The sequence below is a fragment of the Capsella rubella genome, unplaced genomic scaffold (genome assembly GCF_000375325.1).
Source record: "Capsella rubella cultivar Monte Gargano unplaced genomic scaffold, Caprub1_0 scaffold_5, whole genome shotgun sequence".
Lineage (NCBI taxonomy): Eukaryota > Viridiplantae > Streptophyta > Magnoliopsida > Brassicales > Brassicaceae > Capsella > Capsella rubella.
Window position 1 is genome coordinate 10887772 of NW_006238919.1, and position 27223 is coordinate 10914994.

Sequence of the window (27223 nt, forward strand, 5' to 3'; positions counted from 1 at the left end):
TTAGTAGTCACAAAAGCACAAACACAAATCATGTGATTGAGAAGACTGCCACAATCTTGGTTACAATTTTTCGATGTCCTCATCTTATATTAAGATATATGTTTTCATTCATACTATATATACACAGTTATACGTACAATAAGATGCTGTAACTCGAGTCATGTTCGAACAGATGGAAAGGCCAAATATTATCCTTGTCTGGTATGAAATTGAATACCCTCCCTTATGTAGAATAGACTCTCCATGTGCACTGATTTATTGTAGATTCTTTGTTTTCCCACCTATACATTTTATTTTTATCAAAACTTTTTTTTGAAAAAATTAATTTTATAGAGGGAAACACAGTAGGCCACATGCTCATGCTCTTTTTCTCTCATTTTTCTTCTCCTGGCCAAGCCAAGCAGTGATGGCATGTTTAAAGATTGCTCACGTTTTGGAGTTTTGATGATATAAATTTATGAAATTATCATCATATCCTTGATAGTTACAGTAAACTACTCTGTGGATTGATTCATTTGGAAACACATAGCATCATGGATTTATTACATACGCCAACAATACAGAGTTTATAGACTTTTGGTTACTACTGTTTCTCGCCAAATCGTTATTTGTAGGAAATAAAGAACATAATTGTGATGCTTTGCATGTGATGGTTGTTTTGAAAGGAAAAAAAATGGAAAACATGTGATGTCTATGAGCTTATTTCGATTATTGAGATGCAAAATAATGAGCATCTTTGATAGTATTACGAAAAAAAAACAATTATACAACACTAGCTAGATTATATGGATATATTGTAAGAAGATATATGAAGAAGCTAAGCATTGGATCCATTAATATAATGATTCTTTATTAGGTGTCAATCATATGACCATATCTTTGACTTGAATCTTGATCCAATGATGATTGCATATGTGTCTATGTGTATGTAGTAGTAGTATAAGAAATTTTAGAAAGAAAATGATTTATCCTTGGAACTATTTACACTCACATTATTTTTCTTAGAAATAAAGAAAACTATAATGAAACATTTGTTGCATAATTAATTTCAAAAAACCTAACACAAATATTTTGAAGTGTCTATAGGAAATGTTTGGTGCCAAAAGCGAAGGGGAACATGGGATGGACCACTAAGAAAAAAAAAAAAAACTTTCGAATAAAATTAAGCTAAGAACAAATAAAAAGATGATAAAACGACAAAAAGATAATTAATAGTGCCACCCAACTTGTGGGGAATATCTAAGATGGAATAGTTTGTCTGGTTTTTTTGAGAAAAAGGTTTTTAAAAATTTAAAACTAAAGTAATTCATAATCTATATATATATATATATATTCTAATATGTGTTTTTTTTTTCTTCGTGCTTTTGACATATAAATTTTTATCGATCAGTAACAACGTGAACGTACATAAATGAAGACCATTGCATAACATTCTGTTTTTTGTGTTAGTTTCAACGGGGCGTGAAAGCACCGTGATGGTTGAATATATACTCATAAATCGTCAAAAAATGTTACGCTCGATGAAAATATAATAGTTGTATAAGTTTATGATTTTGAGGTTAGCTAGTGTGCACCGTCTCCATAGTTCATTTTCTCTTATACCAGTATCATTGTAATTATGACGGCAACCTAAATATGTATCACATAAAAATTGTTAGATGGATGTGCACGAGTTGTTGAAGCTTATGTGACCCACAAAATTAATTTCACTTCCAATGAAACCACTGGATATAGATATCAAATATCAATGAAGATACTTTAGCGTCTTTTGATCTGTGTAAGTCTTTTCAATATAAGTTCTTGAAATTCACATAACTTAAGCCCATGAATGCTGTACAGAATGTATTATATTTGGTTCATAACGATATGTATATAAAAATGTGTTCATTTAAAGGTGAAAGTTAATAATAATAACGGTGTAACATATGTATATATATAAATCAAGTGTTAAGGCAATAAAGGCCACAAGAAATCGTCTAAAGTGTAGACGTCTTGTTTACTCTTTCAAGTCAAATATAAAGTAAAAACCCTTAAAGTGGAAATAATAATAATAATTATATATAAAAATTAGTTTAAAGATGAGAAGGTGGAAATTTTAAAAGATGTATTTTGCTGTAAGAAAAAAAGTGTGATTTATTTATATATTTAACAAGAAGAGGAACATGGCCATCTTTTATATATGAATGGCCTTGGAGAAAAACACCATTGCTCCCACCTTGAAAGAGAGAGAGAGAGAGAGAGTTCTTCACAGCAACTAGAGAAAGGATCCAAAGGGATCGCATTGATCCTGATTAAGCTGATTTATTCCTTAACAATTGTTCTTTTGTTCTTCTTCTTTGTCATTGAAAGATGGGGAAAAGAAACAAAACCCCCCAAAGTTTTTGGTTTCTTTTTCCGGATCATGCGATCTCTTTGGATTCATCCTTTGGTAGCTTCTACTTAGGTCAGAATGTTTTCACTACCAGAGGCCGTCACACCGGCAGGAAGATTCTTCTATAGGTCGATCAAAAAAATCCTTTGTTCCTTCCCACAAGTAAGTTTCAAAGATTGATGAAGATACATGCCAACTAAACAACAACAACTTATTATTTTTTTTTTTTTTGGTATTAACAACCAAAAGAAAAAGAAAAAGAAAAAAAAGACTAGTTTTGTTTCCTAACATTTTAGTTATCTGTTACTTTTTGGCATTTTGATCTGCTCGTTCTTTTTCTTTTTACTTGATTTGCTTTTTTTTTTTTTTATGGTTATCTTATACCCTGAATGAGTTTCTTTAGATGAATTTGACTTCGTATTAAAAAAAAATATTCTACAAAAAAAATTATCGAACTTGTATATTAATAGTCAAACTTATAAGTCCAAATTCACATATCACGAAGTGCTTGGATCCCGTAAATGAGATCCGGTTCATTTTGACTTTATCTTTAATCAAGATTACAAAGATAATTAAGAATGTTAGTGTTATACTATATATAACCATGACAAATGGGTGAAATTCAATGTGATCGGGTAAATTTGCGGTGCTTACTTTTCTTGAATATTCTTTTAGAAATAACCTTTTCTCACTAGAGAGACTCATTTTTTAACAAGAGAACCAAAAAAGAAAACAAATCGAATATTTCCCAGATTTTTAGTTTTAAGAAATGACTACTAATTGAGTCATTGTATATAATTCTATGTATGGAAAAAAAAAAAAAAAAGAAGCATTAATTCAATTTACTATACACCTTTTTTCTTCGAATAAACAAATATAATGTGTGTATGTACCATATAGTATATTTCTATTATTATGTCTCTGCTTGATTTACCAACTTCCTTCGTCTAATACAACTTACTTGCAAGGGTAGTTTTAAACACTCAATTAGAACAGAAACAAATTAACTAGAATCCATTTGGGACATAGTAAAAAAAAAGAGAATAGTGATTTTTTTTTTTTTGGTGTATATAGATTATAAAATAGAAAATAAGGCTTGTTGTATTTAAAAAATGAAATGTATGTGACCATTGGTATCAAATTATTCGATGCTTTGTGTGAAAGTGTAAAAAGAGACTTCCAATACAATGATTTGTCCTCCTGTTATTGGGAAAATGCTTAGTATAAAGTAATTAAAAAAAAAAGATAATGATATTATTTTCACTGTTGAAGCTTTTCTTTTCTTTTCTCCCACTGATCCCCATTAAAAGGATTTCAGCCACTTAATTATTTTCTTTTTCCCCACCTTTGGGTCAACCAACCTCTTTTTTGATGTAAGATATCTCGATCATTGTCAAATGCATGTAGCCTTTTTATTTTCAACGAAAAATGTCTAGTTAGTGCTTTATTTTGTTACAAAACATATACTAGTATCTTACTGTTTTCGTATCATATAATTTTCATGTTAACATAACAAGTGCAAGATAATATCAAACACTATCAATCTATGTATAGAAGCGTGATTAAACGTAAACAGCGAAAGAAATAATGTATACGATCAAAAAGTTTATAATTCTTTTGGTTGTAATCAATAGCATGGTTATATATGTACTATGTAACATAACTTGGTATATATATAAGAAGGAAAATGATCTAGTAGCATTGTTAGATATGTATATATAGAAGTAGTTTTTTTTAATAGTGGTTCGGTACTTCGGTTACTCTCTACTGACTACTCTCTAGCCACTACATTCGTGTTATGTTATGTCGGTTGCTCTCTACATTCGAGTTTATTGTTATGTCATCCGTTGCTTCTTCTTCTTTTTTTTTTTTTTTTGTGGCGCTAAAGTACAGATCTTCATTTCTCCGGATTCCTTATTTACTAAAGAAAATTTGTGAGGTGATGTTTATGGTCATGAATCATGAAGATGTATGAGGATAACTATAAATCTTCAGTGTCATCTTGCTTCAGATGATAACAAAGAAATCTTTATAAATAAATAAATAAATGTTATTTCAAAAGAGTATGTAAACTGAATTTAAGAATGCTAAGTAATGTAAGTTTTTTTGTTTATCTTAGATGATTTGGTCAATTGAATTCATCTTTAACTATAATATTCATCTCACTGCCCATAAAGGCATTCTTCTCCCTTGGCAAGACAAGCTGGATAACAAAAGTTAGTGATAGTGAGTTAGTGACACTGGATATTGTCAAAGTTATCATCAACAAATCATGTCTTCTGTATGTAATTTGAACCAAAACTGTTTCCATTGAAACATTTAAGGTAGCTTCTATCTCCACACTCTATCTCCCATGAATTCATTTTACAATGAAATTCATTTCTCAATCAATTGAGACGACACGCATGCACTCCTCGAGACAATGAACTTTCATGCATGAAGGCAACTCGCTAGATTCTCTTTTATGATATGTCTCAATTGAAATGAAATGTCTCGTTGGAAGATAACATCTTTCCGCACCACATGATCAGCATGGTATGATATGTTAGTACTTAGAATTATAATACAATATATAACCTTGCATGCCTTATGTATATTTGTGCTTTCTCCTCATCAACATGACCAACATTTTGTGCAATATATTGTATTTTAGATACGTAGATATTCATAATCCGTCTATCATAACTTGAACAAGAATTATACAAATCTATCAAACGAAAAGGCAAGTGTGTAAATCAATCTTCCAAAAAAATAGAAATAAAACTAGAAAAATCCTTAGTGTGTTGTAAATATATATGTTGTATTCACAATACTGATAAGAAAATCAAAGTGGCGCAGCGGAAGCGTGGTGGGCCCATAACCCACAGGTCCAAGATCGAAACTTGGCTTTGATAAATTTATAATTTTGTAATCATTTTTTCATATTTCTAGTTAGCTTTAATTTAAAACAAAAACATACTTGTTTTGCATAATGATTGTATATTTTACGGAATATTTAATGTTTTGATATTTTTTTTGTACTCCATATTATTTATATAAGTTCAAGAATCTAAATTAGATTATCTAATGAAGATATTTGAATTTATTTTGGAATATGTATTTTAAAGAAAAACAATGTAAAATTGAAGTCAAGTAAACAGTTGAGAAATAAAGCTAAAATAACTAAAAGATCTTAATAAATAAGTAATTCATTTTACTAAAAAATAATATATATATATATATATATATATATCCTATTTGATAAACTAAATGTTAATATATTGAAAAATGATATCCAAAAAATTATTTGTTAAATTAACATGTTGCAGAAAAAATAATGTGTCTCGTAATAATTAAAAAATTCCCGAAAGTTAAAAATATGTTGGTTATAGTCACTAAATTAATAGTATAGTACAATAGTGAAACTGACTAAAACGTATTACACTAAAAACTTGATTTAGTCAATGAAAAAAGAAGTCAGAACACATGTGAACGCGCTATGAGCTGAAAATTCCATCATAATAAAGTGTTGTTGCATGGTGTTGAATTTGTTTATTGTCCACAAAATCAAACCACGTAGTTTGCGTAAAGGCTAAATTGTATTTTTTAAGTTTCGTTTTAGACTTTCCATTTTTCTTTCCAACTTGACAATTTTAAAATACTAAAACAGCTGATTGTTTATAAACGATTAACTAACACAAATATATACTTATATAGAAAATTGGAAATGGGCATATATATAAATGTAACCTAATAATGTACTTGTATAAATCAGAGAGCATAGTATGAATTTTTTATATTTTAATCTTTTTATTTTTTAATGTTAGCCTGAGTAAATTAATTAGTTGAGATAAGCTGATAATTATTATGCCAAGAGAGAGGGACATACGATTTTAAGTCATTCTAATAATTAGAGAGAGCAACGACAATTTTTTTTAGTTTTGAAGATAATGTGAGAAGTAGTCAAAGGAAGATTATGTCATAATGGTTAGTCAAATAATTACATCAAAAAGGTTTGTAAACCTGCAGTTACGTTCTCACTTGCCTACTTTGACTTTCTAAAGTTTTCATCATAATGACTTTGGTCTGGTCTTGGAAAAATAATGGTAATTACTCGGACTGTTGAAAAAACGAACAGTAATGAGACTAAAAATTGGTTATCTTGACAAGATTTTAATGGATTAGACTAAAATTATCAACCTTTCCAAAAATACACAATAAATGAGATTCATTCATATTTTATTTCATTCTCAAGATTCTTTTCTATTATTTAGGGTAAGAAAATAATTGTATGTAATTTTCATAATATTTAAATACACTACAAAACGTTGCGTTGCCCATATTTATAGGATCGTGCAAATAAATTCAACGCAGAGTAGTGTGACACAGAGAGACGTATCCATCTTTCTGACCCATCCTTCAATTAAATTTTGACCCAAAACATCAAACACTTGGGAAAAAACAGAATTCATCTTTTCTCGTTTTCATCAATTCCATTTCACACCTTTTGTGTGTGGTTACGATTCTTTCTACCGAATCAAGAAACTTGTCTTTTGGAGTGTGAGCAGAGCAAAACAGTTCTCGAAGTCTGAGGAGAGAAGAAACTGAAGGTTTTTTTAAGGAGTTACATAGATTCTTTGTCGGAAATTATGGATACGAGTGAGGCTAGGAACCGTAAAGTTCTTGCAGTGGAGAAAACTGATCTCGAAGTCCCTGAGACTGCTCATCAGATTAGCAGCGGTTCGTTTCTTATCTTCTCTAACTCTTTGGATATTTTTCTATTGTTATATTTTTGTTATTTTGCTCTTTTTGGGTGGATCCACTTTGTCGTTTACTGCGTTGATCTCGAGCTTTGGTTGATAAGCTTTTTACTTTGGAAAGCCATTGGGGGAATTATGCTACTTTTTTCCATTCAACTTTAGCCTTTTTGTCTTCTTTGTCTGATTCACTAATACGTCGCTGATGTATGCATAACATAGCAAGTGTAATTTTCATATTTCAGCTGCTGAAGTTTTTTTTTTTTTTTTATAATAGTCTTTGATGATTTTAAGCTGTACCTTCTTGTTAAAACTATTTTCTTGATGATTTTGGGGAAACCCTTTTGTGAGAATTGCTGTGATCTTTGGTGATTTTTGAAGCTGGATTATAAAATCTTGTATTTGTTGTGTGTGAGCTTTTTTCTAACGGTTGAGAAAATTGTACACAGATTCATGGTTTCAGGTAGCATTTGTACTAACAACTGGTATAAACAGCGCCTATGTGTTGGGATATTCCGGGACAGTCATGGTTCCTTTGGGTTGGATTGGTGGTGTGGTTGGTCTCATTCTTGCTACAGGGATCTCCCTTTATGCAAACGCTCTTATCGCCAAGCTTCATGAGTTTGGTGGAAAAAGACACATTCGTTATAGAGATCTTGCAGGCTTCATCTATGGTATAATATTCCATTACCTCTCGCATTTCTTCTTTCTCAGATGAGTTTGGCTGTCTAAAAACCATTTCAGGCTTACAATATGTGTGTTTTGCTTTCTTGATCAGGTAGAAAGATGTATCGTGTTACATGGGGATTGCAATATGTCAATCTTTTCATGATTAATTGTGGCTTCATCATACTTGCTGGTTCCGCCTTAAAGGTACGATCCAAAAGATAAACCACGTGTTTGTTTTGTTGCGAGAAAATCCGATAAGTCAGCTGCTCATTTTTTGGCTCTGCTTTTGCATTTTGTGCAGGCCGTTTATGTACTTTTCAGAGATGACAGCTTGATGAAGCTGCCTCACTTTATCGCCATCGCGGGTGTAGTATGTGCGATTTTCGCAATCGGTATTCCTCATTTATCAGCTCTTGGAATCTGGCTCGGAGTTTCAACAATCTTCAGCATAATCTACATTATTGTTGCAATAGTTCTATCAGTTAAAGATGGTAACATTCTTGTTGAAATAATCCAACCTCATAATGATTTCATATATCCAAACCAAAAAGCTAATGATACATTTGATTAATCTGTTTTTTTCATCATTATGTGTTTTGGTTCAATAGGAGTAAACAAACCTGAAAGAGACTATAACATACAAGGATCATCAATAAACAAACTCTTTACCATAACAGGAGCAGCAGCAAATCTAGTGTTTGCATTCAACACGGGAATGCTCCCGGAAATACAGGTAAGCCTCATCCATCTATTCATGCTCGATCGAATCTTTCTCTGTTTTGTTTTCCTTAAGACTAATATTTGTGCATTGATCAGGCCACGGTGAAGCAACCAGTTGTTAAAAACATGATGAAGGCTCTGTATTTTCAATTCACTGTTGGTGTTTTACCAATGTATGCCGTTGCATTCATTGGTTATTGGGCTTACGGTTCCTCGACATCAACTTATTTGTTAAACAGCGTCAGTGGACCTCTATGGGTTAAAGCACTCGCTAACATTTCTGCTTTCTTACAGTCCGTTATCTCTTTACATGTAAGTTTCTCTTCTTCAACTGCTATTAATTAAGACCTAGATGATGAGTTCTTTCGTCTTAATCTTAAGCCTAACTTCCTGTGTTTTTGTAGATTTTTGCAAGTCCGACTTATGAGTATATGGATACGAAGTATGGAGTCAAAGGAAGTCCATTAGCATTTAAGAATCTGTTGTTTAGAACAGTAGCACGAGGAAGCTACCTTGCGGTGAGCACTCTTCTCTCTGCGCTATTGCCGTTTCTTGGAGATTTTATGAGCCTCACGGGAGCGATAAGCACGTTCCCATTGACATTCATATTAGCGAATCACATGTATCTAGTGGCTATGAACGATAAGCTCAGTCTTGTGCAAAAGCTATGGCATTGGCTTAATGTTTGCTTCTTCGGATTAATGTCTCTTGCAGCTGCTATTGCTGCTGTAAGACTCATCTCTGTTGATTCAAAGAACTTCCATGTTTTTGCTGATGTTTAACCAAAAAACTCTATGCTTTTGTATTCTTCGATATTGTTAACATTGTATTATCTCATAGACTCATACCAAATATATAAAAAGCGCTGTAATCCCTATTTTGTTCAGATCGGCACAACATTTTTTCTCAACAATACAATAGATGAATAGTAGACAGTGAAGTTAAATTCAGATTTGTAAATTACAAAGAAAGAAAAATACTAGATGCTAAACTATATAACAAATAAACAGAGAAGTGAAGTTAAGTCAAGTAGCCATGCATCCAACACCATATCGAGTGGTCGGAAAAACAAGCAACAAAGCACAGCACTAGAAACAATTCCGACCATCAATGGGAAACACTCCATAACTTGATCCATCTCTTTCTCTTTCCCTGGAAACAAACCTTCCCGTAACTCTTCGATCAGAAAACGCAATCGCTATAAACACCAAAACACTCATTACCGTATGCACAAAGTCATTAACCCTCAACTTATATCTCTCATCAGTCACCGCAATCTCCGCCTTCGCAATCACATCTCCTCCTACAAACTCAGGCGGTGGCGGTTTCATGAACACCGCCAGTCCACGCGGCGTCACGAAACCGTAATAGATTTCCCATCGGAGGCTTTGAAACTGTCGGTGAAATGGAAGAAGAAACGAGACGCTGCGCATAGTAGCAAGAGGAGATGAATCATGAGCGTGTTGATCCCGTTACAGTCTCCGTCACGGTAGATCGACGGAAGAAATATTTCGAACATCAAGAGAGTTCCTGTCGGAAGAAAATTTACGAGCATTAATGTTTTGGAAACCGTTTTTTGAACTCCTTACGCGACGTTTTCGACATTTTCCTCCTCCGGCAGCGGCTACTGCCGGAAGCGTGGGCAGTGAAGAGATTTCAACTTGGGAGACGGTTGTGTTGTTGATGGTTTTTGCGGCGGAGTCGCTGTGTAAACTCTGATTCCGACGCTTTCCTCTGTTTTCTCCATTCTTGTTCTCTGTTTTTTCAAAAATAATAATTATAAAAATGTTTTCGTTAGTTTTTAAAACAGTAATTAATTTTGTAATTAAACGTAAAGTCATACTTGGGCCAAGCCGTATTATCTTATGGGCTACATTGAAGTAGATAGCCACATACAGGCCCAATAGAGTATTGAGCTGTGCTTATTTCTGAATCCAATATATATAGTCTTGACCTAAAAACGAAACCTAGGGTTTTTCTCTGTAAAATTCACTCGCCGGCATAAAAGAGTGGAAGAGGAAGAAGACAGTTGCAGGATTGAAAATGAAGGGTCGTCAAGGAGAGAGAGTTAGGTAATTAGACTTTCGAATGTGAAACTTACCTCTCTCTTTCAGCTGAGTCTCCGATTCGAATTTGTTCGTTAGTGGTCTGATTGAAATCTATGGTTCCTTGTTTTGCAGATTGTATGTGCGAGGAACAGTCCTCGGTTACAAGAGGTACTTTGAAATTTTCATCCTTTTGAATTGATTTGTTAACATTGCAATGTTTCTGAGTTATTTGGGCTGTAATGTTTATGGATTGTTTTTGTATATCAACATAGATCTATGGCTTCATCAAGCATCTATCTGTTTTCTAATTCTGTAAAGATCTTTATGACATGATGCCCTAGTTTACATTGGAGTTTCCGACAATTATTTGAGTCTTGTGTTTGTGTTTTGGTAGTTAGTCTCTGATTTAGTGTTGTAGAAATGATTCAGGTGATAGGTTTCTAGATATTTATATGCAATTGTTGCAAATCCTGTAACGTGAAACAAAGCTTTGGTTACTAACTATTAAGTAAATTTTCAGGTCCAAGTCCAACCAGTACCCCAACACTTCTCTCGTCCAGATTGAAGGAGTGAACACTCAAGAGGAGGTTAACTGGTACAAGGGAAAGCGTATGGCTTACATCTACAAGGCAAAGACAAAGAAGAACGGTTCTCACTACCGTTGCATTTGGGGAAAGGTTGCTAGGCCTCATGGTAACAGCGGTGTTGTCCGTGCTAAGTTCACCTCAAACCTACCACCAAAGTCAATGGTACTTTTAACTTTCTTGTAACATATCTTGGTTAACTGTATGTTTTTATTTCCAGTCTTAATGACTTGTTATTTTGTTCTGCTGTGTTACTCTCAGGGAGCTAAAGTGAGAGTGTTCATGTACCCAAGCAACATATGAGGTATTATACTCATTTTCAACTATCTTTTGATCTAATAGTCTCATTTACTGCTTTCGTTTCGTTTATGATCATAACTAGAATTGAAAACCATACCTTTACCAACTTATTACCTTGGGATCTAGGCTATATTTTTATTGAAAGGCTGTGTATTGTAGTTAAGAGCAATTGCAATGGATAGTTCTAGATTTATTTCTGCAAGTAAACATGGATTCTGATTCGACTTCCTAATGCAGGAATTCAAGAACATTTTACAACTACCGGAAAGAATCACAAGTATCATTTCTCAGGAGCTGTAGTCTTTATCCTTTATTTCACTTTTTGTCATAGACTCTTCTGTCAGTTTTGATTATTGATTAATGGTATTTCAGAAAAATATTGATCCTTTTCATTTCTCGATGTGATGTCTCTACTATATGTTCTCTTACTCTTCTTCAATCTGACTCTCAACAAGAAATAAGCGTCCAAATATTAGATTACTGCAAATCCAATTAAAACTTCTTCGTAATAATGTTCTAAGATTTGCACTCACTAAACATCGTAGATGATCATTATGTGAATGATACTTGTTAAATAATGATGTAAAATAAGATTTATAATTTGTAAACAATGATTCAACGATAAAACAGATTATTAAACCTTTTATTTGACACCACCCGCCAAATAATAAAAATCCCAATATCTGGTGCCGACATCAGAAAAAAGAGCCATAGTACAAGTTACACAAACCCCACTCAGTCACTCACTGACTGTGTCCTTAAACACAATCTCCAAGATTCTATTCTTTTCGTGGATCATCTTCTACTTCTTCTTTTTTCAAAATTTCCGTGTCTTTTGGAGTTACTTTCGAGGACAGATCTTGATTGGACTCAACCAGCTCAACGTGAGTTGATAAAATCCAACCCTTTGTTACAATTTCTCTCACAATCTTTAGAGATCGTCTTCTTCTTTCTCTCAAAGTTTTACAAAAGTTTTTGTTTTTGTCTTTCTAATACTGATTCTGACTTGGAATTGGAATTCTAAGGGAAGAAGAAACAAAATGGCATCGCGTTTGGGGGTTTCTATTGGCGCAGCTTTGGGCTCCTCCTCTCACTGGGACGACGGAAGACGACGACGTGACTTCTCCTCTTCTGTGAATTTCGCGGCACCGGCGAACTGGAGGAACCGGAGAGGAGGTAGTAAAAGCGGTGTGAGGATTCTTAGGGTTTCTAATGAAGGAGCTGAATCGTACCTCGATATGTGGAAAAACGCTGTTGATCGCGAGAAGAAAGACAAGGCCTTTGAGAAAATTGCTGAGAATGTTGTAGCCGTCGATGGTGAGAAGGAGGAAGGAGGTGAATTGGAGAAGAAGACTGATGAGTTTCAGAAGATTCTGGAAGTTTCTGTGGAGGAAAGAGATCGGATTCAGCGAATGCAGGTCGTTGATCGTGCCGCTGCAGCCATCTCGGCGGCTAAAGCGATTCTAGCTTCTAACAATTCCACCAACGGGAAAGAGGGGTTCCCAGATGATGATAACAATGACTCAGTTGAGGTCACGGAGACCTCGAAAAATGCTAAACTTGGTATGATATGGTTTAGCTCTTCATTCTTTTCGCTATATGTTAAGTTTTAGTCAGTCATCTTCCTTGGTAATAATTTTGGTTTGTTGATTGCTATGTTGTTGGAATCTACCAGGAATGTGGAGCAGAACTGTGTATGTGCCTCGGTCAGAAACTTCTGGGACTGAGACGCCAGGACCAGATTTTTGGTCTTGGACACCACCTCAAGGTAGTGACATAAGTTCGAATATGAATGTGGACTTGCAGGCTGTGGAAAAGCCTGCTGAGTTTCCAACTTTGTCAAATCCTGTATTGGAGAAAGACAAATCAGCAGATTCTCTTTCCATACCCTATGAGAGTATGCTTTCTTCTGAAAGACACAGTTTTACTATCCCGCCTTTTGAGTCTTTGATCGAGGTTCGAAAAGAGGCAGAGACAAAGCCTAGCTCCGCTGAGACATCGTCAACAGAACATGATCTTGATATCATATCTTCAGCAAATGCGGAAGAAGTTGCTAGGGTTCTTGATAGTTTGGATGAGTCTTCATCCTCTGGAGTTAGTGAAGACGGATTGAAGTGGTGGAAGCAAACGGGTGTAGAGAAAAGACCTGATGGTGTGGTTTGCAGGTGGACAATGATACGTGGGGTTACTGCTGATGGTGTTGTTGAGTGGCAAGACAAGTATTGGGAGGCGTCTGATGATTTTGGGTTCAAGGAACTTGGTTCTGAGAAATCAGGTCGTGATGCGACTGGAAATGTGTGGCGTGAGTTCTGGAGGGAGTCGATGAGCCAGGTCAATGTTAAAGTAGTTACTGTAGATAAATCTAAAACTGAGACACTAATCTGCAGGGGTATGTAGTGTACTGTAGACTATTTGTGACTTTATTTGAATTGTCTATTACAGGAGAATGGTGTCGTGCATATGGAGAAAACGGCAGACAAATGGGGAAAGAGTGGGCAAGGTGATGAATGGCAAGAGAAGTGGTGGGAGCATTATGATGCTACCGGAAAATCAGAAAAATGGGCTCATAAGTGGTGCAGCATTGACCGCAATACACCCCTTGATGCTGGCCATGCTCATGTCTGGCATGAAAGGTATACTCAAAACCCTCTTTTCACATAATAAAAACACCATTAACATAGCCCTTAAGATATCATCAAGTTCGTTAACACCTTATACTGTTAGACAGCAAATCAGTTAATACCCTACTGAACGTCTGTTGCAAAACATTGGCTTTTCACACTCTCTTTAAGGTGCTTTATTGACAATTAGAAGCCTAGTCTGCGAGCATTGGTTAATTTGTTAATTTGACTTGTGAGTTTTAGGAGCGATTAGCTTTGTATTAAGCCACTCCTACCTTGTCCTCAGAGGATATGTAGTTCTCCTCTGTACCTGTAAAGGAAATAGAATTGAAACTACACAAACTGCGACTAATTAACCAAGGTGTTTCTAACTGTCTTTATTGGTTTATTCCAGGTGGGGAGAGAAGTATGACGGGCAAGGCGGAAGCACAAAGTACACAGACAAGTGGGCGGAACGGTGGGTAGGGGATGGATGGGACAAATGGGGAGACAAATGGGACGAGAACTTCAACCCGAGCGCTCAAGGAGTGAAACAAGGTGAGACTTGGTGGGAAGGGAAGCATGGTGACAGATGGAACCGAAGTTGGGGAGAAGGTCACAACGGATCAGGATGGGTTCACAAATACGGTAAAAGCAGCAGCGGAGAACACTGGGACACACATGTACCACAAGAAACTTGGTACGAGAGGTCCCCTCACTTTGGCTTCTTCCACTGTTTTGACAACTCAGTCCAGCTCCGAGCCGTTAAGAAGCCTTCTGATATGTCCTAGAAAATAATTCAAACACAAGGCAATAAATAAATAAGCTGGGACTATAAGAATTGGCCTTGCACTCTAGTATAAAGTAGTTGATGATCAATTGCAATGTATTTATTATCACTTCTAATATGTTTTGGTGTTATATTTATAGATGTTGCCTAAGTTTATTTGGTACTTTATTCATATTAACAAAACTGATTAGAGACTGGAACACCAAACACATTCCATTCCAGGAGAATAAAGTTACATAAACAGATAATTTAAACAACACTAGAAACGGACCCGCGCTACAGCGCGGGGGAAAATATTTATCTAATATATAATTAAAAGTTATAATAAAAGAAGAAATCGAGTATATGAAAACTTTAAATGATTACACTTGTAAAATATACACGCTTATATTGTATGTATGTTTTAACAGACCAACTCTTAAAAAATGTTTTTAAAAAATATTAATCATAACCCGTTTGACTATATGATTGTGAGTTTACAAACCAGTCGTGTATTACTAAAAATATCATCGACATAAATGCATAATATTTGAAAAAGCATTATCCAATGAAAGTGATTGGAAATGCCAATATATACCAAAAAATAAGAATAATAAATCATTCACTTGCAAATTGTAAAATAACAAAAATGCAAATGATAAACTTTATGATATAGATGAACCATGTTAATAAAAAATGAGGAAGAGAGAATTTGGATATGGAATGATCCAGTTTTTTCAAATAAGGAAAAAATGAATTGGGTAGATGAATAACAGTATTTATAGAGATTAACTTGTCTTCGAATTTAAGTTGATTTCCTTTTAAAAAAATTCCAAAAATATCGTTAGAATTAATTTATTTGTTGAATTGACTTTCGTAAGCATTTATTATAAAAGAAAATTAATTTGGGAGTCTTATAGAAATTTTATGTGATGGAATATATTATTAAGATTAGGAAAGAAATTCTTCATGTAAACATATTTTACTATGATTACCTTATGAATATATATTACTTATTATTAAATTTTAAATTTATTGATATTTAAATGAATAATTTTGAAATTTAATTTGCCATTGTAAAACATAAATTACGTAATTACTTATTAATTTTTTTCACATGCTTAGTAAAATACAAAATATAAAAATATTTATTATATTTCCAAAAGTATAAATAATATTTCATTTACTATAAATAATTTTTGTTTTTTGTTATTTATTTATATGGTGTATATAAGGAGTATAAAATAATAAATGAATATATTATTTTCAATATGAAAATATTTTATTCTTGTTATATATATATATATATATATATCTGTATATTTTTTTAGGTAATTAAATCTTTACACTTAGATATTGTTTGTTAGAATCATAAAATTTAATTAGATCTCCGAAAATAAATAATCAGAAAACTAAACCAATATTGTATTGTTTTGATTATTAGAATATTTTCTAAAACTGAGATCTCTTTGTATAAATGCTATTTCTAAATTTAAATTTGTCAGTATTATTTCCAAAAATATAGTTTTCAAATATAAGTTTTCGGAAGCTATTTTAAATGCTAATTTTTATTAAAACTTTACAATTAACAATTGTGTTCTTTGAAAATTTATATATTTTAAATATTCATATTTTCATTTTAAAATGGATAATTAAATCGTAGCCTTTAATACTGTATTAGGAAACTTTAATATTTTGGGTGGGTATTTAATCATATTTCCAAATGATTAACCATTATATCAAAGATTACAAACTTATTTGGTAATTAGAATATTATCTAAATATTAAGATCTTTTTTAGGTGATGAGAAACGTAATTACCTTAAAATGTGCAATTGTTATTCACCATTTATATTTAATTATACACAATTAATTTAGATTTCTAAAATATGCATGTATCATTATTATAGTTTCCTAAATAAGGGGAATTTTTAGTAATTGATTTTTTTTTTAATAGTTAATGTCCATATCCAAATTTTAGTCCAAAAATTAAGTATACATCATTTTAATTTCGGGTTATTTTTCTGTTTTTAACCCGACCCGAAAGTACTTTTGTACTTCTCTTTTACTATAGTAGGGATATAGTCATAAACTAATACTTGTTTGCTGTTACAAATTCTAAATTATGATAATAAAAAAAAAAATTAGAGAGAGGACAAACCAAAGTGGAACCCCACTGTCTCCTCCAGCTAAAAGGAGAAGATAAAAAACCAAAAAAGGATTCTACCCAAAACTTATTCCTTTGCTGTATCATCTTCTTCTTCTTACTCATCATCGTCTTGATCTTTACACAGATCCTCCATTTTCGAATATCTAAAGGTAGATATACGTAGCAGCTCTCTCGTTCTCTCTCTATCTCTGTCTCGAAACAAGTTGACTTTTGCGCATCCTCACATCGCTCAATCTTTTCTCTGATTAATTTGGCGTCGTGTATTTTGCAGTTTAATTCGAGGATCAGATCTTGACAGCAGGTAGCTCAAGGTGAGGTGTTAGATCCGTCCTTTGTGATAAACCTTCCTGAGGTTTACGATTTCATTCTAAGGATCCTGATCTCTGATTACAATTTACCTTCGTCTGGATACAATCTTGTTTCAATTATCAATGGATCGTTTTGTTATTAGACGTTCCAAAAAGAAGTGTTTTTTTTCAATGGGATGTCTTTTTATACCATTGTTTTCTGGTTTTTAAAATTTTAGATTGAGAAGAAGAAGAAGGTGTGAAAAGTGAAGGCAAGGCTTTGAGAATGTCTTTTACAGGAACTCAACAGAAATGTAAGGCTTGTGAGAAGACAGTGTATGCTGTGGAGCTTCTCTCAGCTGATGGAGTTGGCTATCACAAGTCTTGCTTCAAATGCACTCACTGCAAAAGCAGGCTTCAGGTCTGACTCTCATCGTTGTATTGCCTCTTTGGCTGGAGTATTGAGTTTACAAATTATCCATATGTTTCACAGCTACAATTTGAATTCCCACTGTACCCATAAGCAGTTCTTGAGAAAGTAAATGTCTTTTTAATGGGTTTTTTCAGCTGAGCAGTTACTCATCCATGGAAGGTGTGTTGTACTGTAAGCCTCATTTTGAGCAGCTCTTCAAGGAGTCTGGTAGTTTCAACAAGAACTTTCAGTCACGTATGTTGTTGTCTTGTCTCTGCTTCAATTTCAATTATTTCGCTTGCCCTTCTTTTGGTTATCGATTTAATGTATATTAAACCTTTTTTCCCCCACAGCTGCAAAGCCGGCTGATAAATCAACTCCTGAACTGGTAAGCGTTTAATGTTTCTTATCTGGTTTGGATGAAAGTTCATTGGGCACATTAATTGACTCTTTCTTTTATATCCCTTTCTCGGTTTGTTCTCAGACAAGGACACCTAGTCGAGTTGCCGGCAGGTTCTCTGGTACACAAGAGAAATGCGCCACTTGCAGTAAAACTGTGTATCCTATCGAGAAGGTTAGAATTTGTTTAATATTGATAGATCTTCACTCGTGCATTTTCCATTAACTGAAGCTCGGGAATCGCCTTTCTGTCCTCTAAGGCCTATGTTGGAATATTACTCTGAAATATAGTTTGATCATTTGCAAGACTTCACCTGTGTTTCTCTTTGATGAATTGGATAAATACATATAACCGAGAGCTTGTAAGGAACATAATGTCTTGCATGGATGCATAAGAAATCTTGGTTCTTTGTTGCTTTAATTTTCCTGTTTTGAGCTGTTAAGGAGATTCACAGCTATGGCTTGTGCTTGGTTCTCGAGTAAACCATGATTCTCTTTCTTGGTGAAAGTCTAGAATATAAAAGCTATTGACATCATGACTTAGTATCAAACATTTGCTGTGATCTTTGAAGCTCTTTGGTCAATCCTGCTTACATCTTGTTATTTCGATTCGGAAAACTGCAGGTAACAGTGGAGAGCCAGACATATCACAAGTCCTGCTTCAAGTGCTCCCATGGAGGCTGCCCGATTTCGCCTTCCAACTATGCAGCTCTTGAAGGAATCCTGTACTGCAAGCACCATTTCGCTCAGCTCTTCAAGGAAAAGGGAAGTTACAACCACTTGATCAAATCAGCTTCCATCAAACGCTCTGCAGCTGCTGCTGTCGCTGCCGGTGTACCAGCAGCCGCGGTTCCTGAATCTTAAAATTCAATAATCTCTTCTCCTCCTCTTCTCTAGTCTAAAATATGAAGTTGATGCTAAACTGATTCAGATTACTTTTCTCTTTGTGTGTGAGCGTGTGTGTAATCTATCCTTTCATGTTCTTATCTCCATTGATATCTGCTAAACAAATCTTTGTTTGTGTTGAGTGTTGACTGTTCGTGATTTGGTATCTATAAAATCTGAAACTTTCGTTTTATAAAACTTCTTCGTCGATATCTCTCGCTCTATCGCATTTAAAGAACGTAGCTTTGGTTCTTTGGGCTTAATGGACTAGAAGAAAGCCACTCAATAAGCTAGAGGGTTTTCACTTCGTTAGACTTCTTAGGTCAAACATCCGCCATAGAGGACACGTGTAGGCACATTAGTGTTTGATTTACGAGTGATGTCTACAGTATCAAATATACACCGAAGCACACAGGATCATTAACTCCTCTAACAGAATCCTCCCGCCCATTCTCACACTTCGTCTTCTTCAACCTTTCGTCTCTCTTTGATCAGAAGCCTCAGTTTCCGATTTCACTTTCTCTCTCTAACTTCCAAGAAAGAAAGAAAAAGAGAATGAAGAAAATGCACCTTTTCTCTTCTTATCTCCTCCTCCTTATCACGTTAACCGCCATAGCTATACCTTCGATCACCTCCGCCACGACGATCGGAGTCACCTACTCAACTCCAGGTTCAATTTCCGGCACCGTACAACTCTCGCCGGACAGGATAGCCGCTAAAGTCGTCTCTATGAAGATTCCGGCGGTGAGGCTCCTCGACTCAAATCCGGCGATGATTCGTGCCTTCGCTTACACCAACGTATCCCTCTTCCTCTCCGTACCGAATCCTCTAGTTCCTCTACTCGCTTCGAATCGTTCACTCGCGATGCGTTGGGTCTATCGCCATGTGCTTCCGTTTCATCCCCGGACCAAGATCTCGATCATCTCCGTCGGGAACGACGTCATTTCGTATTCGCCGGATGTATCTCCGTTTCTCCTCCGTGCGATGCATAACGTTCATCAGTCTCTCGTGGATCTGAGAATCTACAAGATCTCTGTATCGACGACGTTCTCGTTCTTCAACATCGTGCCCACGGCGTTCCCACCTTCGTCGGCGCAGTTTCAGCAACCTAACGGCGAAGTGATTATCAGACCGATTCTGCAATTCCTCGAAAGAACCAACTCATCTTTCTTGATCAATCTCTATCCCTACAATATGTATCGGTCTAGCTTCTCAATTCCGATTGGATTTGCTCTTTTTGAGGAGTTCCCGTTTAATTTCAGAGACGATCTCACCACCGGAGTTAGATACCGTAATCTCTTTGATATGATGGTTGATGCTGTGATTAGTGCTATGGCTGTCATGGGTCACGAGAATCTTCCGGTGATTGTTGCGGAGACTGGTTGGCCTAGCTCTGGAATTGATGCTAGTGAAGTAGATGCAACGTTGCTGTACAGTGAGATGTTCTTAAAATCTTTGTTGACTCACTTGAGAAGCGGATTTGGAACACCGTTGAGGAAAGAAGGTGTTTCTGAAGTTTACATCTTTGAGCTTGTTGAGAAAGATGCCAAGCAAGGGATCAGGAACTGGGGACTTCTGCATCATAACATGACTAGTAAGTACAGCTTTGAGTTCTCGGATGGAGGCAAAGCCAGAAGATTCAGTGAGCTTTTGATCGGATTCTTTATGGGAGTGGTGATGCTTTATCTGTTGATCATGTAGAAGAGAGAGGTACTGTCTCTGTTTCCTCTGCTTCTTAGTTTTGATTATTCCTCTGTTTCGTTTGGTAACTTGTTGTTCGGTTAAGTGGCTTAGGTTTAGATAGGTTACTGCTATGTTTGCATAAATTTGAGACTGTTCTTTTTCGTGTGGAAGAAACTGTTTGATTAGAGTGGATAGAAGAAAAAAAACTTGTTTCTGATTAGTCAGGGAGTGTCATTTTGGGTCTCACACATGGAAAAGATGAGGCAATAGTGTAGTGTGGGTTTGTGTGCTTTTGTCTAATCCTAAGACTGATCTATGATATGTTTGTTCAATGATTTTCTTACAGTAAGAAGGTGTATACAAGACTAAAGATACAATGAAGATAGAGAAGTAGCAGCCCACCAAGAATCATTTGACATGGCAACATATAAACCCAATGACCAAGATCATTCTCATCTATTACCATGTCATGTGATTTAATTAGCTTGATTTTTGAACAAACTCTAAAAACTCTAGTCTTGTGTCAGCTTTTACGTAGTGTGTGTTTCATATGGACTAATGGTGCTTTGCAAGGATAATTTTGACTTCAATACCTTTGTTCCTGGCAAAAACAACACTATCCATTACCTTTTCTCAAAACTCAAAAGTAAAAAACTAGAATCATTCTTGAACGTTATCATACTAAACAAATATCAATAAAGGTAAAAGATTGAGACGTGGACCGAATGAAATTCGTATAAAATAGAGGTCTAAATATTCTTTTGTGTTATGTTTATACTGTAACAAAGTTTATTTCCGAGCATGCATTTGTGGATTCCATGATTACATTGGTTTTATGTTCAAACTTCTGTGTACGAGGAATTTTGATGAAAAAAGATTATATAATTTAAAATAATATATGAAATCAACAAATCAGAGTGGCGCAGCGGAAGCGTGGTGGGCCCATAACCCACAGGTCCCAGGATCGAAACCTGGCTCTGATAATTCCAAGTTTGTAATTAATTTTGTTTTCTTGTAACGGTTTTTTGTAAATTATACTTGCTTTCTATATCACCTTTCTTTAACATCAGTGGTGAGATATGAAATTTGGAGAAGGTGATATAATCTCATTTTATATGATAAAAAGACCATAACCACACAAAAAAATGAATGAACACAAATCAAAGCTTCTCCTCTCAGCACATCCTTTTGCCTCAATCGTCTCTCTCGCCCAATTGCCAGTCACCAGACCCATAATCATATCTTCTTCATCTTCTGCCACGTGTCACTCTGACCGTGAACATCCTTTATCTCTTCCAAGTCCACTTGTGGTTCTTTTCTGATTTTTGTCTTCACCATTTTCTCTACTCAGAGTTCCTTCTCCTCCTTCTTCTTTGATCAAACCTCGAGCTTTTTAACAATGGAGACCAGCATCGCCTGTTACTCACGTGGGATCCTTCCCCCAAGTGTCTCTTCTCAACGATCCTCCACATTGGTCTCTCCTCCTTCCTTCTCCACATCCTCCAGCTTCAAGGTTCGTGTTTTCCCCTGCTATTATGCATATAACTTTGACTTCACTCCAACACACGTGTGAGTACAGATTAAGATTTTTTTTTCAGTCACTAATTGTGATATTTGATGCAACCAGCGTTTGAAATCGAGCTCAATCTTTGGAGATTCACTACGATTAGCACCAAAATCGCAATTGAAATCCACTAAGGCTAAGAGCAATGGTGCTTCAAGTGTTACCAAATGTGAAATTGGCCAAAGCTTGGTAATAACTATTCAAAGGCTCAATCTTTATTCAAATTATGTGCTATAAGATTCGGTTTTTTGAGTTAAAGTTTCTTACTTTTTGATTTATAGGAAGAGTTTTTGGCACAAGCAACTCCTGACAAGGGATTGAGAACTTTGCTTATGTGTATGGGAGAAGCATTGAGGACAATAGCTTTTAAAGTTAGAACAGCTTCTTGTGGTGGAACAGCTTGTGTCAATTCCTTTGGTGATGAACAACTCGCTGTCGATATGCTCGCTGATAAGCTTCTCTTTGAGGTTTTGTTACATTTTGATAATTTCATAAGTTTTGCAGCAGAAAATGGATCACTAAGTTTGACTTGTGTATTGGTTCGTATAGGCTTTGCAATACTCGCATGTGTGCAAGTATGCTTGCTCTGAAGAAGTACCTGAGCTTCAAGACATGGGAGGTCCAGCGGAAGGTTAGTTTACATAAGTTTAACTGATAATTTCCGTTTCCCAAATTGCGCAGAAATGTTTATCAAAAGAATATGAATTTGTTTTGGATAGGTGGGTTTAGTGTTGCTTTTGATCCATTGGATGGATCAAGCATTGTGGATACAAACTTCACTGTGGGAACCATATTCGGGGTTTGGCCTGGAGACAAGTTAACCGGAGTCACAGGAGGAGACCAAGTTGCTGCAGCCATGGGAATCTACGGTCCACGAACCACTTATGTTTTGGCCATTAAGGGATTTCCAGGAACCCATGAGTTCTTGCTTCTTGATGAAGGTTTTCTAGAGTTTTGGTCTAATCTCGGTTTATCAAGATTCCTACTTTGGTAGCTTTTCAACTAAGCTCAAAAAGTTTTTTTCTTTCAGGGAAATGGCAGCATGTAAAGGAGACAACAGAGATCGCAGAAGGGAAAATGTTCTCCCCAGGAAACTTGAGAGCCACATTCGACAACTCCGAATACAGCATGGTTCTTGCTTCCGATCCATAAAACTTTAATCTTTCTTGAATCTGATCCCCAATGTAGCAATTGTATGCTGAATGCTATTCTTCTTTATTACTTGTGAGTCAGCTGATTGATTACTACGTGAAAGAGAAGTACACACTGCGATACACCGGAGGAATGGTTCCTGACGTTAACCAGGTTCGTTCCTCTTTTGACACTTTAACCTGATTTCTTTTCTTCTACTTGCGAAAGAACCTTGACTTTAACAGTTTACTTGTCTTTGGCAGATTATTGTGAAGGAGAAAGGAATCTTCACCAATGTGACTTCTCCTACGGCTAAGGCAAAGTTGAGGCTGTTGTTCGAAGTGGCTCCTCTTGGTCTGCTCATAGAGAATGCTGGCGGATTCAGCAGTGATGGATACAAGTCCGTGCTCGACAAGACCATCATCAACCTTGACGACAGAACTCAAGTTGCTTATGGCTCAAAGAACGAGATCATCCGCTTCGAAGAAACCCTTTACGGTTCATCAAGACTCAAGACTGCTCCCATTGGAGTTACCGCTTAGAGAACCCATTCAAAAATATTGAAAGTGCATGTTTATTTCTCCATAAACCGGATAATCTACTTTTCCCTTGGGTTATTATAAGAGAAGCACCATAAATATGGATTTATATCAAACCATTAGTCAATAACCAAACTTTATTATTAATGAAAGCAAAAGCAATGCTTAAACCGAAATTAAAGTTTCATGACTTTATTTTTGACACCAAAAGATAGAAATTTCAAAAAAGACCCGCGTAAAAACTGTTTATTCAACGCTCATTATCTTCACAACAGAGGAACCATCGATCTTGTGCAAAGCCACAATCGAATCTCCAGTCCTACAAATTCCCTTAGTCTTCGCGAATCCGATAGCGAATCTAATCGTTTCCTCTGATGCGTCCATGTTCGAATCCCTAGCTGAAGATCCAGTCGCCACCACCGGAATAATCCCACGGTAAATCAAACCACGTTTCGCCACCGAGTCCGAGCACGACGAGTCGAAGTCATCTCCCTGAGCAAACTCCGGCACAATCACTGACAATATCGGAACGCTCGGCCTGTATTTAGCCACCAGCTCAGCCGTGTAACCTCCCTTGGGGAGAACGACGATCGCCGAAGCAAATACACTCCTGGCCGTTGAAACGGCGGAAGCAGCTAAGCTCTCAATTGGTGATAACGGTAACGAAACCATTCCTAGCGTTTTCTTGTGGAGAGTGTCGTAATCGATGAAATCCTCTGCTTCTTTACAGATCCTTGACATTGTTAACACGGCTGTCTCAGGGTGAGCTCCAGCAGCTGTTTCTCCGCTAAGCATAACGCAATCTGTCCCGTCAAGAACAGCGTTTGCAACGTCGGTGGCTTCAGCTCTTGTCGGACGAGGAGATACTGTCATGGATTCAAGCATCTGTGTTGCTGTGACCACTGGTTTCCCAAGAGCATTAGCCATCTTGATCATTGTTTTTTGAGCAAGAAACATCTTTTCGATCGGAATCTCCATCCCAAGATCTCCTCTAGCCACCATGAAAGCATCAGAGTTCGCCAGAATCTTCTCAAAGTTCATCACTCCTTCTTGATTCTCCACCTTTGACATGAGCATGATGTTCTTTGAGTGCTCTCCAAGTAACTCCCTGACTTCGGTTAGGTCAGATCCTTTACGAACAAAAGAAAGAGCGATTATGTCGATTTTGTTCGGAACTCCCCATTGCAAAATATCCTCTTTATCTTTCGTAGTGAGTGTTGGGAGATCAACTACAATTCCAGGGAGATTAACGTTTTTTCTTTCTCCCAGAAGGGCAGAGTTCTCGCATCGGCAACGAACAAGACCGAGAGACTTTTCACAGGACAAGACAGTTAGAGAGATTGTTCCGTCTGAACAAAGAATCACATCACCAGGTTTGAGATCCTCTGCAAGTTTCTTGTAGCTCATGGAGATAAGGTTTGAGTCTCCTTCTATCTTGTAATCAATTGAAATTGTGATCTCTTGACCTTGGTTCAGCTGTACCGGTTTGCCTTCTTTGAGAAATCCGGTTCGTATCTCAGGACCCTGTAAAACACCAAATTAAAAACAGAGTTAAATCCAGATCCTCAAAGCAATGTATAAAAATATTTAAAGATACAATAGTTAAAACGATATTTGATACCTTTGTATCGAGCATGACAGCGCAGGGAATACCAGTGTTGGCCATGGCGGTTCTGAGATTATCGAGAGTCTCTTGATGGTACGAGTGAGAGCCATGGGAGAAATTGAACCGAGCTACGTTCATACCGGCCTTGAGAAGCTTCTCAATCATCTCCACCGATCTTGATGCCGGTCCAAGAGTACAAACAATCTTGGTCTTTGACCGAAGAGCACCATTGGTTGCTTGTCCACCAAGTATCATCTCCATTGTGGAAAACTGGAAACTTTCAAAAGATCGCAGAGAGAAAGATTAAAGAGTTTTCAAGAGACGAAGAACTTGTGAGTTTGCTTGATGGACATTATGATCAAGGAGGTCACGTATATATACAAGTAGCGATTTGCGAATTTCCTTTTTTACGTTGTGTTACATGTTCGAAATTTTCCTTTGCTGATTTGGAATAGTACTACTATTTCGTTCGAATTTTCTGATTCATGATATAGTTTCCTTTTTTTCTTTTTTGGTTTTGGCAATAATTCTTTTCTATTTCGAACTTAACAAATATTTATGAGGAAAACGTTAAAAGATAGATGAATAATGTTAAAGTGTAAATTTTCAGATAAATTAGTATTTTTCACATAACGAATTTGGCTATTAAGAATTAAATAGGGGAGAAAAAATTAATTTTTGGGATTAGTCTATTTAAATTCACGTTAAAAATTCTTATGGTCCATATGGTCAAACTATTCTCAAATCTCAAGTCAGCGAAATATGATTTGGGCCGAATTTGAAAAAAGCCCACCAAAGTCCAAATTTCGAGACGTTCTAACTTGTAAATTACGAACTCCTTTTTTCTGATGCCAAATAAAGAACTCCTTTTTCCCAGATCGAGCTTCTTTCTTCTTCTTCCTCGAAAGCATTAAGCAGAGCTTTATCAAATGAAATCAATGCAACAAGAAAAGAAAACGTAGAAAAAAACGATGAAAAAGCCTCACTTTTTGAAAAATCCAGTAGTTTTCCTACTTCTACTCATCACTCTTTCTTCCCTAACTATACTCATCTTCTCATTTCTTAAGTTACCGGAAACACCTCTTGCCGCCGGTAACCATCTTTGCAAACAACGAAACGAGCTCACCGACGAACTCGGTTACTTCGGGAAGATGATGATCGGAATGCTACCCGAAGATCTGGTATTCACAGCCTTCGTACCGTCCGACAAAGCATTTCGCCGAGATCTAGGGCTGAAATCGAACAACAGCCGACGGATCAACTCCCTCGAAGACGACGACGGAGATAACACATACGCCGTCGTATCGAGGATCATGGGTTTCGCGGTGGTTCCTTACAAAGTCGAAGAAGCTGACATAAGGAACGACGAAACGGCGTCGTATGAGTCGCTGAGTGGTTTTAAATTGAAGATATGGAAAAAAGAGAGAAATGGTGGTAGTGGATTGGTCGTTAATGGCGTCGAGACTGAGAAGGTGGGGTTTGTAAAGAGAGGGAAGACTATAGTACACATTATGAATGGTGTTGTAATGGATTCTGATTTCGCACAGTCCTTTGCTTCTTCTGCTCCTCAAGAGGATGAGCCATAGACGAAGAAGACCACCATCGACGACATTAATCTCATGTAATTTTGTTGTTAGCATACCAAAGGATAACAAAAAAAATTATTTAACTATACAGAAAATTATGGACTTTAATTGTTCAATCAAACTTAATTAAATTGTTATTTCGTTATGTACTTTGAAAGAGTTACC

At 36.0% G+C, this 27223-nt stretch overlaps 8 protein-coding genes, 2 non-coding genes and 1 pseudogene across 12 annotated transcripts; 9 read left to right on the plus strand and 2 right to left on the minus strand.

Moving 5' to 3' along the window:
• The first annotated feature begins 5194 nt into the window (after positions 1-5194).
• TRNAM-CAU lies at positions 5195-5265 on the plus strand. Its single transcript has one exon. It is a non-coding gene; the product is annotated as a tRNA-Met (tRNA).
• A 1462-nt stretch (positions 5266-6727) lies between these two features.
• Positions 6728-9382, plus strand: LOC17885594 (proline transporter 2). Its single transcript, XM_006291091.2, has 7 exons — positions 6728-7090; positions 7557-7781; positions 7886-7980; positions 8078-8267; positions 8385-8509; positions 8593-8808; positions 8901-9382. Exons 1-7 carry the CDS (start codon positions 7000-7002, stop codon positions 9276-9278), a joined length of 1320 nt encoding a protein of 439 aa, XP_006291153.1. The 5' UTR covers positions 6728-6999; the 3' UTR covers positions 9279-9382.
• Positions 9383-9521: 139 nt separating this feature from the next.
• On the minus strand, positions 9522-10243 carry LOC17884751 (annotated as a pseudogene).
• Positions 10244-10459: 216 nt separating this feature from the next.
• Positions 10460-11844, plus strand: LOC17886574 (60S ribosomal protein L35a-4). The gene is made up of 5 exons (XM_006292018.2): positions 10460-10568; positions 10677-10712; positions 11065-11293; positions 11390-11432; positions 11666-11844. The coding sequence occupies exons 1-4, from the start codon at positions 10540-10542 to the stop codon at positions 11429-11431; spliced, it is 336 nt and encodes a 111-aa protein (XP_006292080.1). The 5' UTR covers positions 10460-10539; the 3' UTR covers position 11432; positions 11666-11844.
• Positions 11845-12147: 303 nt separating this feature from the next.
• LOC17885154 lies at positions 12148-14984 on the plus strand. Its single transcript, XM_006290680.2, has 5 exons — positions 12148-12312; positions 12454-12991; positions 13104-13759; positions 13871-14061; positions 14444-14984. Exons 2-5 carry the CDS (start codon positions 12469-12471, stop codon positions 14817-14819), a joined length of 1746 nt encoding a protein of 581 aa, XP_006290742.2. The 5' UTR covers positions 12148-12312; positions 12454-12468; the 3' UTR covers positions 14820-14984.
• A 1978-nt stretch (positions 14985-16962) lies between these two features.
• Positions 16963-19153, plus strand: LOC17885895 (LIM domain-containing protein WLIM2b). 2 transcript variants are annotated; one of them, XM_023782327.1, is made up of 7 exons: positions 16963-17115; positions 17238-17318; positions 17493-17674; positions 17821-17920; positions 18019-18053; positions 18150-18239; positions 18689-19153. In XM_023782327.1, the coding sequence occupies exons 3-7, from the start codon at positions 17540-17542 to the stop codon at positions 18926-18928; spliced, it is 600 nt and encodes a 199-aa protein (XP_023638095.1). In that variant the 5' UTR covers positions 16963-17115; positions 17238-17318; positions 17493-17539; the 3' UTR covers positions 18929-19153. The 2 variants fall into 2 exon arrangements, with proteins under 2 accessions (XP_023638095.1, XP_023638094.1); XM_023782326.1 differs by having other exon boundaries at positions 17238-17277.
• Positions 19154-19504: 351 nt separating this feature from the next.
• On the plus strand, positions 19505-21128 carry LOC17887481 (glucan endo-1,3-beta-glucosidase 2). The gene is made up of 2 exons (XM_006292469.2): positions 19505-20659; positions 20979-21128. The coding sequence occupies exon 1, from the start codon at positions 19505-19507 to the stop codon at positions 20648-20650; it is 1146 nt and encodes a 381-aa protein (XP_006292531.2). The 3' UTR covers positions 20651-20659; positions 20979-21128.
• Positions 21129-21543: 415 nt separating this feature from the next.
• TRNAM-CAU lies at positions 21544-21615 on the plus strand. Its single transcript has one exon. It is a non-coding gene; the product is annotated as a tRNA-Met (tRNA).
• A 235-nt stretch (positions 21616-21850) lies between these two features.
• On the plus strand, positions 21851-24009 carry LOC17886246 (sedoheptulose-1,7-bisphosphatase, chloroplastic). Its single transcript, XM_006291214.2, has 8 exons — positions 21851-22145; positions 22260-22385; positions 22478-22663; positions 22746-22827; positions 22916-23137; positions 23227-23327; positions 23430-23501; positions 23591-24009. The coding sequence occupies exons 1-8, from the start codon at positions 22032-22034 to the stop codon at positions 23867-23869; spliced, it is 1182 nt and encodes a 393-aa protein (XP_006291276.1). The 5' UTR covers positions 21851-22031; the 3' UTR covers positions 23870-24009.
• A 103-nt stretch (positions 24010-24112) lies between these two features.
• On the minus strand, positions 24113-25733 carry LOC111830727 (pyruvate kinase, cytosolic isozyme). 2 transcript variants are annotated; one of them, XM_023783422.1, is made up of 3 exons: positions 25613-25733; positions 25488-25558; positions 24113-25390 (listed from the first exon to the last, which is right to left on the minus strand). In XM_023783422.1, exons 1-3 carry the CDS (start codon positions 25731-25733, stop codon positions 24113-24115), a joined length of 1470 nt encoding a protein of 489 aa, XP_023639190.1. The 2 variants fall into 2 exon arrangements, with proteins under 2 accessions (XP_023639190.1, XP_023639188.1); XM_023783420.1 differs by having other exon boundaries at positions 25488-25733.
• Positions 25734-26327: 594 nt separating this feature from the next.
• On the plus strand, positions 26328-27207 carry LOC17885009. Its single transcript, XM_006291804.2, has one exon. It carries the CDS (start codon positions 26444-26446, stop codon positions 27056-27058), a length of 615 nt encoding a protein of 204 aa, XP_006291866.1. The 5' UTR covers positions 26328-26443; the 3' UTR covers positions 27059-27207.
• Positions 27208-27223: the final 16 nt, after the last annotated feature.